Below are 18,927 nucleotides of genomic sequence, written 5' to 3'. Positions count from 1 at the left end.
GCAAGAAAAGATGGCAAAATAAGGGATGACTACTAAAAATGCACACTTAACCCCCTCCTTTCGAAAATCCTGGGCACGCCACTGTCAAGTAGGTATTATAAACAGGAAAAGTGATATCATGCAGAATACACCACTTAGAAATAGTGAAAATCGTCATACTCTTAGAATTGAACTCTCTTATTATTCGATATTTCATAACTTTAGTTGGGAGGGCGAAGTGTCTGACTAGGGGGGCGCCCCCCTGCCCCTTCTCTGGCGTCGTTACTGCTTGCTACTCACCCACCATACACGATGGACTCCAACGTCTTTGTTGCTACCCTGATTAGGTCTCTTAGCATAGATAATACCTTTTAACAAGTCCCAAAAAATTGCAGTGTGTTATGCTAAGAGAAGTAAACCCAAGGTCCGTTGACTTGTTTGCCGCCTGCTTTGGAAGGTCTGTTCATAACGACCCTTTTGAGCAAGCCGAGGTGGTTGTAAAACTGTGACGTCAAAGGGATGGCAGATCGCTTTGGAAAGTTTGGTATCCGCTAGTTTTAGCAAGGGAAACTTGTTTCTCTGTTCTTTCCTTGCGCTTGTTTTCGTGTATTTCCAGTAATTTTTTTTATGCGATTCATATTGTAGTGTCTGGGCGACAATAAATAATGTCTTACTGTGCTGCAAGCGCATGAATATATCAAGAAAACGAAAAATTCCCATATTATTTACCTTATATTTCCGTCCGATGAGAAGTTCCGAGCAAATGCTATTAAAAGACAAATTTCAGGTTGCTATTTTTCTTTTTATACCAGTGTGTTAGGAATGTGATTTAAAATCCGAATTAAGTTGACGAGCTGTATCTTTGCGGGTGAACCCTGCTCAAGCCCGGCTGCGCAGTAGCAAGGGGGAGGAGCTACCGGCTGCGCGTCATTACCTTGCGTTCTGTCCTTTCTGTCGACCACCCAAAGGGCGAGTAGGTGGCAACTACATAAACGTTTCTTTCTCTCACTCTGTGCGGAGTGGCCAAGGCCACCCGCAAATATACAGCTCGTCAACTCTAGTACGAATTACAGCAGTGAAGAAAGGCACTTCCTACAATTATAATCCCAGTTACACTAGCTTAGTGGTTCAAGCGGCTCCGGCGCCCAGCTAGTATCGTATAAAGTGGGTACCTGGAGGATAAAAGCGGCCAGGGGCGTGGTGCTGATCACATCATCCCCAACCTTCGGCCACGATCAAGATAGTGTGGAGTCCTAACTCCACACCTCCTATACGCCTTCATGGTGTTGTGTAAAGCACATGGGAGCACTTTACTTACGGAGTAATGATCGTGAAATGAGGAAGACGATACTTAAAGTACGGCACATTGAGAGCTTTGTTAAGAAATTTGACCTGAAAAATGGAAAGTTGTTATAAACCTCTATCCCCGAAATTGAGATAGGTAAATTTCCGAATCGAGATTTTAAATTTTTCGGAATCGGATATTTTTGTGCCATCCTTAGTGTGAAGGTAAGATTGCTAGGAAAAATGTTCTGAGTAAGTGTGTCTGTCAGATCGAGAACAAAAATCTTGATTAGTCTTATCATTCGTCTGTTCAATACAAAACAAAAAAAATGTAAATACAAAACAACAGAAAGTATTTGATGTTTTGTCAAGGAAGAACATTTTTTTTCCGAATTCTACATTTGAACCGCAGGATCCAAAAATTAAAAGGACAAATACCACCAAGCAAAAACAATGGATCCAGTGCTGCTCTTTTTCCAATTCTTTCCAGCACTAACCTTGGTAAATTTGTGATTTTGCTTACTTATATTTTTTTTATGCACCATCATATTCATGTATTCTGTGCAAGTTGTGTTGCGATGCTCTTGAATATGTGTCTTTTCTCTTAAAAACAAGAGCGTTGAATGCTATACAGTGTTGGAAATAGCAAACACGCGGAGAAGTCTCATCGAACCCCCAGGCTGGGAAAAAGGCGAGTTTTGACCAAACCTTCAAGAGCGGGGGAAACTAGCGTTCTACGGACCTTGAGTAAACCTAACCTATATAACAATAAAGTTATTACGTCGAAGACGAAGGACGGGGCTTGACCAAAAAAGTCGCACGAGTTTAACGCGTTAAACGAGTTATGGTAACTGGCTGTCCCATAAGTGCTTCCGTGCGTTTCATCATGCTGTCCCAAAAGTCGCATTCCGTGTTCACCAAACGCACGGGCCAGGAGGCTGGTTTGTTCCGTGAGAATCGTCTGCTGCTTCCAGACAACGCGCGTGCTGATCGATTCAAACTGCACTAGTTCGGAAAATGTATTATAATTTTAACAGATAGCGATATGAAGCAACATGCACAAGATGAGTATGTCTATAACCGTTCTTAGAATGTGATTAAAATGAGTAACAGTGCCCACAGTAGATTTTATTTTTGCCATAAGGACATTCCTTCCGCTGGACGCCATGTGGAAACTTTCTCTAAACAAAACGCTGCGCCTGCACTTTCGCGTAGAGTGTCCCGTAAGTCTGTAAAATAACTGGTTTCACCAGATTCACGAACCCAGTTATTTTCGTTGAATCCGTTCGTTTCGTTAAGACTCTCGGAACGCACCCGTTGTTGACCGAGTTTCGTGCGATCAGTTATATCCCTTCATAACAGACAATTGTTGGACGAATTAGCATTAGATGGTGTGCAAGTGCAGAACTGTCCGACCGATAGTGGCGTGAACGGGAATAAACTTAAACAGAAAAGAGCGGGCGGGAGAACTGACTTTTATTTTCATGTAGTATTTATTTACCGAGCGCAATATTCAGTTGAAGAGAAAAGCGGATGTAGGCAATTTTAGTAAAAGGTACGTAAATAGGTGCGATTTCGATTGTATAAATCAATTAAAATTACCAGGTCATACCATTAAAACCATATTTGTCATATTACGTGCTATGATGATCGCAGGAAGAGTACCTTTTGTCTAAAATATGATGCTTACATCTGTACGCATGTTAATGGTTTACAAAAAGTGATCCTTCCTTTTAACATACTTATAAGGTATTTTCTTCCACAATTTTGATAATGAAATTAGTTGAGAAAAATGAAAGTTAACTCCACAAGAATATACTCCCTCTGTCCCATAATTATTGTCCGGTACACCTTTGTATGTTGTCTCATAACAATTGCCCGATATTCAAACTGTGACATTGGTGTATACAGAAGAAGAACATGAAACACGGGAATGAGTCATACAACTTTGTTACTCAAGGATCAGTACAAATTGTGCTTTCCATCTGCCTCTTCGTCTGTCATTTCTGTACTACCATTTTGGCATACCGGACTATAATTATGGGACAGAGGGAGTAATAAAATTATTGTGACAGTATTGTTACTGGTATTAACGTAGTAAAAAGTAGTATCGAAATCATATTCACAAGGTGTGGCCTATAAACAGATACACGAATTTCATTTTTAAATTCACGTACCGTAATTACATGATGACAAAGTACAAACTCCAATAGCTTTCCAAGTGCAATGCTGAGAATTGGACTTCAGGACCAGGTTCCGATTGTGCAATTCCTATTTCATTGCACAGAAGTATTTTCTTCTCGATTTGAGGTCCAAGTGGCTAGAGTCTAGTTTACGTCCTTCTTGCACACTCATTCTTGCCCATTTACATAACTATGCTAGCAGACAGCCGGTGCTCCGGCATCCGTAGGGTAAGTAAGTTTTTTTTTTTACAATTTCTGTCACTAACCATTCACAGGAACGAGGTTAGGTTAGGCCTGTTAGGTTAGGTTCCATTAGCACTCATTTCACCCCTAAAATGTGCTTCATCATCGAAAAAGGTCCTCAGTACATTCAATCACGCATATCCGGACAACATCGGTTTTTCTCGATTTTCTCCTCCAGGAAATTTTTCCTCGCCTTGGGATTTACTTTGTTGAATTCCTTATACAATAACCTTTCCAACGATATATGACACGTATTCCTTATGAAAAGGACGTAAACTAGACTCTTACCGTCCAAGTTCCGATTATGTAATTCTGATATCAGAATAATGCATGTTTTGGAGCCTTTCACCCACTGTACCCCTTCAAGAATCACGTCGGTTTTTTTTTAATCGCTATGTTTTGTGTAATATAAAAGTGGTTCCAGCGTTAGAAAAGCACAAATAACAGATATTTGATCGCAAAGTGTGGTTCACATAAGTAAAAACATGCAATGTCAGAGTACTTTTTCTGCTTTTTGGGTAACAGTTTAGTATATCGGAAACACATTAAAATAGGATATTTTGTGTTTCGCATGGTTCGTACTTACCAATTGTGTATTGCGGAACATACTTCAAGGTGCCATTATGCTTTTTACACGAAAACAAATACAATTTTTAACATACAGAGTGATTCTTTTGATTCCTTTCTTCACTTCCGTAAAACACAATATGGCGGCCACATCTTGACTCATGTTGTGGGTATGCAGTGTTTCCAACCTTCTTCACCAAAAAGTACGTACTATCGTGTTTGTCACCGGTGGAAATTGAACATTATGGACTGGTAGTTGACGGATAGCCCCACAAACCATTATGCACGGTAGCTGACGGATAGCACACGAACCATTCACGGATAGCCCCATGAACCATTTCTGATAAGGTTAGGTTAGGCAAGCACAGTGAAAAAAAAGGGGGAGTTGGAAACACTGACAGGGGGTTATGTCATGAAACGTACGCTGCATCTGGTTTAGGTACGGGAGGCAAATGAAAACAATGGCAATTGTGCGTCGGTGAGATATTTCTCTTGAAAAATACATGATTTCCCATTCAAATATATTCCACGATGAAAGAAAATACTTCGACGAACATTGTAAACCTTAGACAAACTCATTTCCGTAAGTAGTTTCTTCTGTAAAAATGAAGAAATGTGTTTCCGATAAAGTAAAAACTGTTTGTATACACATAGCTAAAGAACATGTCGAAAATAGCTATCAGTACCAAACCTAGCAATCCTAACCTAACTACGTAAAATTATAGCTGCTGTTGTGGAATGTCATTTTGGGCACTATATTCACTTGCGTGAGTAGCAATTTGTTTATGGATATGGACTATTTCTACCATCCACAGAGCATTTCACATATTTGTGTGACTTCTTCATTATGTTGCATTGATTACAAACTAATTACGTGTAAATTATTGATCTGATAATGCATTTACTATTATTTTCAGAGTAAAAAGGAAGATACAGACACGTCGTGGTAAAGAATGCTGTAAGAATGGTGGATTCAGAGAGGTTAGTTCAATATTACCAATATTCATTTTTTGAATTTGTCTAGTGAAGACATATTTTAATAACATTATCAATTTCCTGGCTTTGTAATTGGGTGTTATTCTGTTTGTCATACTTTATGCCATCTCATCATTAGTCAAGAAAAACAATATCTATAAACTTTCTAAAATTAGCATTGCAATCCATTCAGCCTCTTTTGGCCTTGTACAAGGCCACCACTTCTGCACGCTTCTGTTCGATGTCCCTTTTACACACTTTCGTAGCTCTTACTGACTACACCAAGCTTAAACAGGCAACACCTCTGTTTCTACATGTGTTTTACCATCTTGCCACTAGATCATGGTGGGTTTGCAGTGGCAGCAGACAGGCGATCACTTTGGACCAGAACTTATGGCACAACTGGGTATTATGGTCCAAAGTAACGGGAAAAAATCGATTCCCTCCTGACCCAGCAATCAGAAACACAGTCACTTACTGACAAGGGCTGTTACAGCATAGAGCTTGGTGCTTATTGTTTACATTCAATTCTCAGAAGTTTTCAAATATTACTGTGTTCCGCAAATTAACAATGGTTTGAAATTTCCTTTGATTTTTTTATCCCACTACCATTGAACAGCCGTGATAATTCTATATTTAGAAAATAATATATATTAAAATTAAATGATACATGTTAGCAATTATATAATAAAGAACATGACTAAATGTGAAAATATATTTTTTTTCTTGACTGCTTTGAAAAAGACAGGACAGGGATTAAAATGAATGGACTGTCCCAACTAAGTTGGGGCATCTGGTAGCCTTGCATCAAAGGTTGCACAAACTGAACTACCAATATTGCGAACCTGTGTCTCTACACAACAAACATATTAACGTGTGCAAGAACAATATCGATTTTTTTTTTAAAAAATTGAAAACTCGTCCATGTTGTTTTGTGGCTTTTTATATGTTCACATTTAAATATTTCATAGTTTGAGGAGGGGGGGGGGGGGAATGGCCCCTCCCATGGGTACAGGTTCGCCAAATAGTATCAGTTACACGTACTCACGGTAATGATTATTTTAATTCTTTTGTATTGTTAAAATGTTAAAATATATTTTTTATTTTATATTTTTAATCCTTTTGAGATTTAATAGTTCTTTATGAATGGTGGTTCAAATTTCTATTGTTTTTGGTTGTCACCTTGTAATCAAGGGTTTTCAGGTTCAATCCCCCAATGAAAGCACAGTGGTTCAGGTCGTCTCATTTTAAGCTGTAGGTCCAACACCAATTAACGTGTATGAGCATAAAGTGGGCTTAAACAAACCATATTTTACTGCCAGGAAGCCAGATTTTAAAGAAAATGTCTTTTGTAGCGAATCTATTTCAGTTTCGGGGCCACAATGCACTAGGGCAGTGTCTCTCAACTGGCAGGCTGTGGCCCGAGACCGGACCCTGGCATGAATATACCAGGCTACAAGTGTCCATTAAATCAAATGGTTGCCATGTATTTTAAACAAAATTTTATATTTGTCAACAAGTCTAGACATATATCATATTCCATTATTTTTTAATACTCAATTTCAAGGGAGCATATTAATGTATAAACTTTTGAGCAGGGCATTGACTTTTATAAAATGAATTTACCATGCTGTGGTCTCACAACGGTTGAGAACCACTACACTAGGTGGCCAAAATACACCACATCTTGTTCCACAACCAAGTTTAGTGGCTATTAATTCAGATTATACGTGATACACTTGAAATCCAGAATGCAAATATTTTACGCCAAATAAAAATGTAAAGGAGTTTGATACTAGATTTTTGTGTAATTATAAACATTAAGTGAGCCCTATTACATATGTTTTGCTAATTTTCTTCCAGGAAGGAGAACGGTACAGACTCGCTTTCTACCCTGTTTGCCTGGGAGAAAACTAAAGTTGCTTTGGGAGAGCTTGGAAAGCTGCTAAAATGCCATGCATGGTAAGTTCAGTGTGAAGACTGTTAGAAAGAAGAAAGTTTACCACGTATTGTTTTTATTGGATGCAGTAAACACAGTTTTAAGTATTACGTACGTGGAGTTTTGTGTTTCTAAACTGCAGGATTGGATAAGGCAGTGGATGAAACAATAGGCTACAGGGAAAGGAAAAGTGCAAAGAAACCATGGGTTACTGAAAGTATGCTGGAAAAAATGGAGGAACGGAGAAAATGGAAGAATGTAAATACAGAAGAGGGAAGACATAATTACAAGATACTGAATAACCAGCTAAGAAGAGAAACTGACAGGGCAAAAGAACAATGGATGAAACAAAAATGTGAAGAAATTGAAGAACTGGAAAAAAGAGGAAGGTATGACTTGATGTATCGTGAAGTAAACTGCTTGGGCTTCCAAAAGAAGAAATGGAAAACAATGTGGATGATAGAAGACGAGGAAGGATGTGAAATCACAGACAAAAAAGGAATATCGAATGTGTGGGGATAGTACGTTGAAGAGCTCTACCAGAAAGAGAATCGCCCAGACAGTCTGAATGTAGAAAATGAAGACGACGTGCCTGACGATGAGAAAGAATACTATATCCTGAATGAAGAATTTGAGCAAGCACTCAAAGAAATGAGGAATGGGAAAGCAACGGGCACTGATGAAATTCCTGTTGAACTTATCAAATGTCTGGGAGATGGAAAAAGAGAAATACTGCACTTATGCAATGAAATCTATGAGAAAGGGGATTGGCCACAAGATTTCACGGAGACTGTTTTGGTACCTCTGCAGAAGAAAAGCAATGCCAGAAAATGTTCTGAGTACAGGACAATCAGTTTGATATCTCACTCGGCAAAAATTCTTCTAAGAATTCTGAACAGATGCCTATACTCGAAGGTCAGTGGCGAGTTAGAGGAAGAACAGTTTGGTTTCAGGAAAGGAAGAGGTACAAGGGATGCAATTGGTTTACTGAGGGCCATTGGGGAAAGATATTTAGAGAAAGGAAAGGAGGTGTTTGTAGTATTTGTAGACCTGGAGAAAGCCTTTGATAGAGTGAATTGGGTTAAACTTTTAGAAATTCTGAAGAAAATTGGTGTAGATTGGAAAGAGAGAAGACTTCTAAGCAACTTATACATGAATCAACGAGTTAAAGTGAGAACAGGAGACGAAATGACAGAAGGCTGTGAAATTGGAAGAGGAGTACGACAAGGATGCTGCCTATCGCCTACTTTGTTTAATATTTATTTAGAAGATATAGTGAAAACTTGTTTCCAGGGCACAGGAGGTGTCAAATTAGGAGGAAGAAGAATGAACTGCATAAGATTTGCTGATGACATGGCATTATTCGCTGAGGATGAAATAACCATAAATAGTATGTTAGAAGAGTTAAACAGCAGCTGTGAGCAGTATGGGATGAAGATTAATGTAAAGAAGACAAAGGCAATGGTTATAGGACGGAAACCAAGGAATATTAATGTGAGAGCAAACAGTGAAAGAATCCAGCAAGTGGATAGCTTCAAGTACCTCGGATGCACTATAAGCAGTGACATGAGCTGCAACCAAGAAGTGAAAATGAGAATCGCAATAGCAAAAGAAGCTTTCAATAGAAGAAAAAATGTTTTTTGTGGACCCATGGCCATAGGTCTAAGGAAGAGATTAGTGAAATGTTTTGTGTGGAGTGTAGCACTATATGGTGCAGAAACCTGGACGTTGAGAAGAAATGAAGAGAAACGACTCGAAGCTTTTGAAATGTGGACATGGCGAAAAATGGAGCGTGTAAAATGGACGGACAAGGTAAGAAACGAAGCCGTACTGAAAAGAGTTGGTGAAAAAAGATATATACTGGAGACCATCAAGAAGAGGAAAAGAAACTGGTTAGGACACTGTCTAAGAAGAAACTGCCTGCTAAGAGATGCCTTGGAGGGAATGGTTGAAGGAAGAAAAGTCCGTGGAAGAAAGAGATATCAGCTTATGGATGATATTAAATTAACTGGGTCGTATGCTATTACGAAGCGTAAGGCAGAGAACAGGGAAAGCTGGAGATTGCAGTGAAAAACCTGCCAATTAGGCAGAAAACAATGAATGAATGAATGAATATATATATATATATATATATATATATATATATATATATATATATAAAATCAAAGAAGGTAAAAGAAAACACTCACCGGACAGTAGAAAAATTCAAAATTTTCGCTAATTTCATAGCATCATCGGTGTGAGGAGAAATAGACGGAACCGGAAGTTGAATTTTTGAATTTTTCTACTGTCCAGTGAGTGTTTTCTTTTACCTTCTTTGATTTTTACTTAGCCCTTTTGGCCCTCCTTGCTTTTATCCATTATATATATATATATATATATATATATATATATATATATATATATTATTAATTTCAAAGTCTGCCTGCCTTCATTCACTAAGGATAGTGTCTGGAGCGGAGATGGTAACATGTCACTTCTTTGTTTGTTCTCGGGAACAAAAGCTGTCTGGCAAAAATCAAAGAAGTGACACGCTACCATCTCCACTCCAGATGCCATAACCTTAGTGAATGAAGTTAGTGAGCCTTCGAAATTAACGTATTTGCTGCTGTATAAGATTCACCCTTCCCCCTTTTGTGTACACATTTTTGAGGAAAAATGAATTTACAGCATTTTAAGTATAAAGTAATATGTAGTGTATTTCAACAAATAACTTACCTAATCGAACTGTAAGAACAGAATACATTTTAATCTTCTTCGTCACACCACAAGGAAGCAAGAAAGAAATCGTCTAATTCAGAACAAAGAAAATTTCCAGAAATGAAGGTAATCAAAAACTGAGTATCTATATAAGATGCACCCTGTTTTTCAGACCTGTTTTTAAAGGAAAAAAGTGCATCTTATACGCCGGCAAATATAGTAATCGGGGGGAAAAAAACTATCCAATTTGGCAATGTGGAAACACAAAACCTTACATTTGTTTTTACTTCTGATAAACTGTGATTTTATTTTAAAACAACAGTATTTTTATTGGTACTTAAATTGCCAACAATGTCTCATTCTTTTTAACAGTCACTGAACTCTAACTTAAGTTGTGACATTGTTCTGATAATATCTAATGGCCAGGATTTCTTTAACCTGTTAAGTGTGGAATTTTCTGAACAAGTCACTACTGGAATTTTTTTTAGCAGAATCCTGTTGAACAACATTAACTGAAATGAAACACCCGTATTTTCTTGCCTTATACTTGTATGCAATATTTTTTTTTTTTGTACAGAATTACTTAATATTATATGGCAATATAAATAATACATAGCATATCAGCAGGTTTGTACTTCAGGTTCATGCAGAATAAATCTTTCTGGTGTAAAAGTTATTGAAACAAGTGGAACTCAGTGTCTGCATCACACAAATTTTGTTTTTGAGGCATATTTCAGTTTTCTATTATGCATAGACTACACCACACGAGAGCAGACAACTTTTCTTACATCTAACTTATTTTCATTTTCTTCTCTTTGTCTTTCTTTTTTTTCTAGAGCTAGTATAATCTCACTGAACTCTAACTTAAGTTGTGACATTGTTCTGATAATATCTAATGGCCAGATATGTTATGTTCTCAACGTCTGGGCAAGTACCGTATTATGCATGAATAATGAACATGCATGCATGCTGTTTTTTGATGGGGAAACCCATAAACAATTATATCTCGTATATAATATGCAGTACAAGTCAGGTTTAAGAAATGGCTTTCTTAGTTGTAGGTCGTAAAGCTGTTGCTATGCTGATACACATCCCTTGTGGTGGGAGATGCATGCTCGAATTCTACCAGAACAGCGTGGCGTTTCTTTCCGTGGTGTTGAAAAATGTTCCGTTGCAAATTGAAAAATCGTTTTTGACAAAAACATAAAATGTTTAAAAACACATTGTAATGTCAATTTTTCATGTTTTTGAAAGGTGAGAGGTGCATTTTGATCCATATTTTGTCACGAAATAATGCGAAATGAACTGCAAAATGCGAAAAATGCTCTTAAACACAAAATTTAGAGTTTATTTGTATGAATAGGAAAATAGCAAATATCTACAGTGACTTAAAGGTGATTGATTGATTGCCTTACTGCGAGGTCTGCAACTTTGATATACTAAATTTTGCTGTTTTTTTGTTTGAATGGGACAGCATTGTTAAGATGTCTCACTACATTAGAAAATTGTGGCCTAAATGTGAATCTCTTATTCATGGCCAGAACAATGTGGCGAATACCACCTTAGTGAATTCTGAAAACGTATTTACCTCCATTGCACATCAAATTGAGTCATGAAAAATGTTGTGAAAGCAATTGATAAAACTCTACTTCATTTAATTAATTGAAATCTAAATTTCCCGTCACTGATACAAATCTGAAAGACGAAATTTTTATTGGGCCACAAATAAAATCACTAATCGCTGACGAATATTTTAAAAAACTGTTAAATCGACTGGAAAAAGCAGCAACAATTTGTGTTGCAATTTTCTTGGAAATCATAAAGCAGAAAACTATTGTGATATAGTGAATGATCTTGTGAATTCATACAAAGCTATTGGATGCAACATGTCTTTGAAAATTCACTTCTTAGACTCCCACCTAGAAAATCTTCTTTCTGTCAGTGATGAGCATGGCGATCGTTTTCACAAGCCGATTTCTACAATGGAAGAAAGGTGCCAAGGCAAATGGAGTCCACGTTAACTGGCTGACTACTGCTGGACCATGAAGAGAGAGTATCTCAAATGCAAAATATGCCCGCAAATCATTATCTTGAAAGTTTTAAGTAAGCCAGAATGACATATTTCTTTATTGTATAGATTTACGTTAAGTACCGATTTCATAATACTTTACACCTCTGTCACACAAAAACCCTGCCTTATGGAAAAAATATATTCGCATTCAGCATGAAAAATACTTCTAGATTCAGTTAATTTTGTTCTTGCGAAAGAAATAAAGTTCATTTTTGTAGACCAGTGTTATCATTATCAGTTAATAAGATTAAACACGAAGTACATGTACTAGTTTTTCATATATACACACACAAACAAACAAGTTATATCATGCTGAATACAATATACATAATACAAATTTCTTATTAATTTATTTAATTTTATTTGCTATATTCGAGTTTTTCCAATAGTAATTTCATATTTCCATGTGTCTCTTTCACATCAGCTGCATGCATCGTTGTCTTGTAATCAAGGGGTCCCGGGTTCGATTCCCGGTGGAGGCACATAGGGGTTCGGATCCCACTTTAAACTAGGTCCAGTCCCGATGTCACGTACACAAACTGCATTGTTGTTGTTTCAGGTAGAGAATCATAGATGGAAGCATGCAAAACGAACGACGCTTATATTTGATAATGCATAAAGCAGTTTAGAAAGTGGGACAGAGATGGCAGCACTCAAGAAAATGTCTACCATTGTAAAAATAGAAAAAGGAAAGCGCTGATGTGGTGAAATAATGATTGTAAATATTGATACTAATTATAATGGAAGAAATAAATGAACGTAGCACAATAACAGGATATAAATAAGGTGGAAAGGGTAATTAATATTCAGTAATAGCATAAGTGATCATTATATAAAAGTAAAGAAGTCGAATTATGTAATTATGATTCTGGGTCTATTACGGTTCCCACGAACTGAGAGTTTTGTGCGGCTTTTGGGTTGTTTTCCCAGGTGTAGCGCCATTTCACGGCAGGCACCCAAGCACTTTTGGTAGGCGCATCTATTGCAGCTCCAAGTTAAGGTTAGTGCTAGCCAGGTGGCGATCTTTAACTAACCCCTTTCTCTTTGTTTGTCTGGGAGATCGATTTTCTTAATATTTCTGTCAATTTGGATAAGATCGACAAAGAAAAGAAAGAAGAAAAATACACAATATATAATAATTACAAGAAGAAGAAGCATTAGTAATTACAAGAAGAAGAAGCCTTAGTAGTTATAAGAAGAAGATGCCTTATTAATTACAAGAAGAAGAAGTCTTAGCAATTATAAGAAGAAGTAGTCTTCAAAAACCATTAACATAACCACTACTTTCTGAAGGTATAACATGTTTTCACCTATTACATAGTATTTCAGGTACTTGCGGCTACATACTGGATTCGTTGTTTCACAACAAAATCTTCCTTACTAGTCATAAATGACAAAAAATTTACCGGTCTTGGCAAGAACTACCACTTCAACGCCCTCTGTACGCAGCAGTTTGAACATAACTGAGACCTTATATTTTATGTTATTTACTTAAATACCTTTAATCCTAACAAAATTATAAGGATTCCTGGTTGTAGTGAATAAAATAATCTTTCATACTGGTAAATTTCTTAATTACCAAATCTATATTAGTGGTACGGTTGAGTCTGGCAATTTGGGCCTATTCTTTAACATGAATTTAGAAACCCCTTAAATAATCTATTCTGAAGAGTCAGATCAATACATCTTCACTTCTAATCCTCAGCAGTAAGGTGGAGTCAAATATCTCCAATTTACTAACTTTTTATAAGCGTCAGACATATTCCTAAGAATACATTATTTCCTCTACTGTAAATTTAATGAATTGGAGTTACGTTCCTCTGGCTTTCACACGACAATTTGTATTTTTGTTAATTAGCATTGCATTTCTGCCACTTTGGCCAATCGCAACCATGAGGATTAGTGATTTGATGAAATTGGTGAGGGGATATTCACAAAGAACACCTATGCCCTCACCAAGATTTGAACTTGGGAACTTTGGTAGAAGATTAAAAGTTGAGCATGGGTGTATCAGACCCAGAACCCCTTGATTACAAGTCACAATATTACATCAGGAAGGAGGCTGAACTGGTATTTGAATATGTGTGTTGGGCATTCTATATTAATTGTCTGTCACTGCACCAACCTCTGACCTCTCCACAACTTAGGCCTTTTTTAATTCATGTTTTGAGAAGTCAAAGATGGATAGCAAATTAATATACTGAAAAGAAGTACTCTGTTATCCCCGAAAATGATTTTTTTATGATTTTCTATTAATTTTGATGACCACTGAATAGAATATCCTAAAAAACAGTTTCACATATAAGTGAATAGTTCTTTCCTTCATGTTGATGCAGGTGCGACTTACGTAGAAAAAATTATCAGAACAACTTCCGACATTTCATAAGAGGCCTCCTCAGTCTCCTGTACAGCGTCTACCGAGCCACTCCTGGAAAAGTGGTGGTTTTTAACAAATTCCGAGTACTGTTTTAGCATTTTTATGGATACATCAATCAGGATTTTAACGTAATGGTAGTAATAAGGCACTTTTACATGTTCAGCAGCCTTAAGTAATTTTTTTTTAACCTTTTTACCTATTTTTACCATACCTCTTGATCCACGCCTTATCTGACGCAACCAAAGTCATAATTAAATTGGCATAGTATGTATACCTGATGAAGGGATTAGTTATATCCCGAAACGTAGTTTTACGGAAACCACATACTCACCAACCTAAGTACTTTTAAGTATTTTATAAAAAAGAAATTATATTGTACTGATAAAATAGTTCTTTCAAGTATGTTGGATCTCTATGTATTTTTTTTATGTCCAATCCTGTCATAGCACAGCTTTTTGTTTTGGAGTTGATACCCTTGGACATGTAAACACTAATGACTAGCGCTTAGAATGTCAATGTGTAATATTATGATATTATGATTTTAATAAAGTAGTTTTATCTACTAAAATGATTACTAATTTTCATTTTCATTCCAGATAACATTTTCTGTACAATTATTGTTGTCTTTATTTCAGTAAATGCATAGCAAAAGACCCACAAGAATACACGATGTGTGGCCATTTCTTCTGCAAGTCCTGCATCAAAGGTTATGCAACCACTTGTGCAGTGTGTGGTGTTCCGTCAAAGGCTTGTGAAATTGTTTCTGATAGACTAATCGGCAACACAATTGAACAGTGGGAGTACATTTCAAAGCTTCTTAATATTGGGTAAGTTTGGATGATTTTGACTGTCTGAAGTTATGTGCCTGTTTCTACTTTTATCCGTAGGGGAGAGGATTTTTAGGTAAAAACATATTTATTTTTTTTGTCATACTTAGTAGCAGTGCCGACCACAGGCTGTAATGTAATCTGCAGTCTTATTTGACATAAAAATGCACATAGAACCATGTGTTTCATTAAATCAGAATAATTAACATACTATTGTAAATTTTTGCATTGTTGCCAGTCAAATTTGAAAATCTCAGAGAATTTTAAAATGATAAAATTCTCAGGGAAAATCCTCTAGTTAGTCATTGAGTCCAAAGGAGGCTCATCTGAAGAACTAAAATATACTCTTACACTAATAATTACAACTTCTGTAACTTGCTTCATACAAACTATTTAGAAGATATAGACTTTAGATATATGTTAATTGTAAATCACAGATTGATATTATAAACTTCTGTTTGACAAACGTGTTCTGTATATATGCACATCCAGTCTTACCATAGATATTGTCACTCGGTTTTGAATGAAATAATAAAAAGATCCTTTTAAGATATTGTAATATCCGGTGCATATTTTATATGGATCTATTTTGAACACAATAGGTCATTGTTCAAAATGACCACCTTTGACCCTTACACATGCTGTAAGTCTTTGTGTGGCTACTCACCACTTGCATTATGCCAGTGGCGTATTCTCCATGCTACCATGTTTACCACTGTTAAATAAAAACTTTTTTCATATATTTTTATACACTTAGCTTTAACACATGAGTAATTGCTCATTATATATCATGTAAACTTTTAAAACAAGCTTCTAAACCAGAATTTAAGTAAATTATTTAAAGAACTTAAAGACTGATTTATGTACGCCCAATTGTTCTCCATCACGCTCTTCTGACAACCTGGGTTCCTTCCTGATTGTAGGCAGTGAGGGTGAGCTAGCTAAGAGCAGGGTTGCTACGCGACTGGAAAACCTGGAAAACAGGGAAAAGTCAGGGAATTTGGTTGGTCAGGGAAAAGTCAGGGAATAGTCAGGGAATTGTGCATATTTTCTGGAATTTACGAGCATTTTGGAGTTGCAGGAGAACCAGTTACAAAATGAACGAACGGTTCATTTGCAGTTCCGAATTCGGTTGTTGTGATTCCAGTCCCCCCCAAAAGATTCATTTCAGAAACTTGTTCCTCTCGTCATTATAACTTCTAGTCTGTTACGTACAAAATTATGGTTCCTTCGCATTTCGATTCTATATTTATTCACTCTCGGATCTTGGATCCGTTCATTTTGAGACTCGTTCTTCTGAAACTGTTCAAGACCGGAATTTGGAGAGGCGTGAGATTTTTCCTTAGAGACCAAGCTACTCAAGATGAAACCTACGCACCAGCCATCCTCAGAATTTCTTAAGGAAAAATGTTGCTTTAGCTTTATGTGTGGTGAGGAAATTTTCTTTCTTCAAGAACACACCCGTTCGGAACCCGTTCTCTTTTGATACGTGAAGCGGAGCAGGTTGGTGTTCGTACAGGTCATTGGTTTTGGATCTGCAATAAAGCTTGAAGAGCAGAATTTCACGTAACTGGCTGTGGTTGACATCACACTGGACGGGTGCGGATGCCGAGTAAAAACAAAGGGACTCAGTACTTCGTTCCCCCCATGAACCCGTTCTGTGAATTTGAGTCCATCTTTTGCGACCCGTTCAGTGGTTGACGCCACACTGGATGGGTACGGATGCCGAGTAAAAACAAAGGGACTCTCAGTACTTTGTTCCCCCAATGAACCCGTTTTGTGAATTTGAGTCCTTCGTTTGCGACCCATTCAGAAGCAACCTGATCAACTGGTTCATTTACTCGTTGTCGTAGTTTTTACATTGCAGAGATGTGTTACACCCGATAAATTAGTGATTTTATGCAGTATCAGTGACGTCATTATTCGAATATGCACGTGTTTTGTGCATGTAGAACGAATTTATTTTTAAAAAAACTGGTGCGAAATAGAGGAATTAAACGTACGCTGGTCACACATCGTTGTTAATATAGAAAAGGAAAGTTAAAAATTGTACTTACGTATGTGAGTATAGTGCTCTTATTGTAGAACGACGTTTCAGAGATTGACTATCTCTTTCCTCAGGTTCGTATAAAAACTAAGTACTTGGCATAGTACTGCGTCAAAAATGTAATATGAGGATTGTGGTTAAGGGTTGGTTAGGGTACATTTAAAATATTAAGTTTTTGCTATTAGAAGTACGTAAAAACCAAGTCGTTCCCTAATAAAACTTGTACAGTAGACCTATTCACAGGTAAAAAAGTTAAAAAAGTTAAAATTCTAAAAAACCTGCATAAATCACAATGCAACCTGCAGGTTTGGCCTTTCCTACCCAACTGTGATTATCTATCCACATGAAGGTCAATTCTCAATGAATATTTCCCCTCCCCTTAATTTTCTCGTTTCCCCTTATTACGTCACAAATCCAACGTGAATTCACGTTCCTCTCTTGCAGCTTGCATAACTTCCGGAGTGACGTGGAAACCGATATTGGGTTCAATCTTCCAGGCTTTATCCCATTTTTTGAGGAAATTGATCCACCCTTCTTCCAAATTTCCTTCGTCCCTATTAAGATTACTCTTCCCCCCCCCCCTACAAATACTCGCTGTCTCATACACATTTCTTCCTAATTTCCTCACCTCTTTTCTGATTACCTCTTTTTTTGCGATTCTATGCCCACTTTCCAAAATATGTTCTGAGAGACCCGTTTTGGGAACTTTTTCCCTTATGTCCTTTTCATGCTCGCTCCATCTTTTACCCATATTTCGGCCCGTCTGTCCTATGTACTCCTTCCCGCATTGGCATTCTATTCGATAAACCCCCTTCTGTTTTTCCGGTATTTCCCTAGTTGTCTTTCCTTTCTTATAATCGGTGAAGTATTTTTCTACATTCTTTGGTGCTTTCATCCCGCAAACGATTCCAAACGAGAGAGATTTTGGAATCGTTTGCGGGATGAAAGCACCAAAGAATGTAGAAAAATACTTCACCGATTATAAGAAAGGAAAGACAACTAGGGAAATACCGGAAAAACAGAAGGGGGTTTATCGAATAGAATGCCAATGCGTGAAGGAGTACATAGGACAGACGGGCCGAAATATGGGTAAAAGATGGAGCGAGCATGAAAAGGACATAAGGGAAAAAGTTCCCAAAACGGGTCTCTCAGAACATATTTTGGAAAGTGGGCATAGAATCGCAAAAAAAGAGGTAATCAGAAAAGAGGGGAGGAAATTAGGAAGAAATGTGTATGAGACAGCGAGTATTTGTAGGGGGGGGGGGAGAGTAATCTTAATAGGGACGAAGGAAATTTGGAAGAAGGGTGGATCAATTTCCTCAAAAAATGGGATAAAGCCTGGAAGATTGAACCCAATATCGGTTTCCACGTCACTCCGGAAGTTATGCAAGCTGCAAGAGAGGAACGTGAATTCACGTTGGATTTGTGACGTAATAAGGGGAAACGAGAAAATTAAGGGGAGGGGAAATATTCGTTGAGAATTGACCTTCATGTGGATAGATAATCACAGTTGGGTAGGAAAGGCCAAACCTGCAGGTTGCATTGTGATTTATGCAGGTTTTTTAGAATTTTAACTTTTTTAACTTTTTTACCTGTGAATAGGTCTACTGTACAAGTTTTATTAGGGAACGACTTGGTTTTTACGTACTTCTAATAGCAAAAACTTAATATTTTAAATGTACCCTAACCAACCCTTAACCACAATCCTCATATTACATTTTTGACGCAGTACTAT

General features: G+C 37.1%; 1 protein-coding gene across 1 annotated transcript in view; it reads left to right on the top strand.

Annotated features, from left to right (window-relative positions):
- The first annotated feature begins 2,652 nt into the window (after positions 1–2,652).
- LOC145998805 (uncharacterized) overlaps positions 2,653–18,927 on the top strand; it is a 55,354-nt gene continuing 39,079 nt past the window's right edge. Inside the window, exons 1-4 of the mRNA XM_083135428.1 lie at positions 2,653–2,818; positions 5,174–5,237; positions 7,095–7,193; positions 14,954–15,145. Of these exons, the coding sequence (XP_082991554.1) occupies positions 5,221–5,237; positions 7,095–7,193; positions 14,954–15,145 (308 nt within the window). The 5' untranslated portion in view covers positions 2,653–2,818; positions 5,174–5,220. The remainder of the gene's footprint in view (positions 2,819–5,173; positions 5,238–7,094; positions 7,194–14,953; positions 15,146–18,927) is intronic.

Source organism: Lepisma saccharinum, chromosome 14, assembly GCF_977018435.1.
Source record: "Lepisma saccharinum chromosome 14, izLepSacc3.1, whole genome shotgun sequence".
NCBI classification, from domain to species: Eukaryota; Metazoa; Arthropoda; class Insecta; order Zygentoma; family Lepismatidae; genus Lepisma; species Lepisma saccharinum.
Note: the sequence above shows the minus strand (reverse complement) of the source record. Positions and strands in the feature narration are given on the sequence as shown.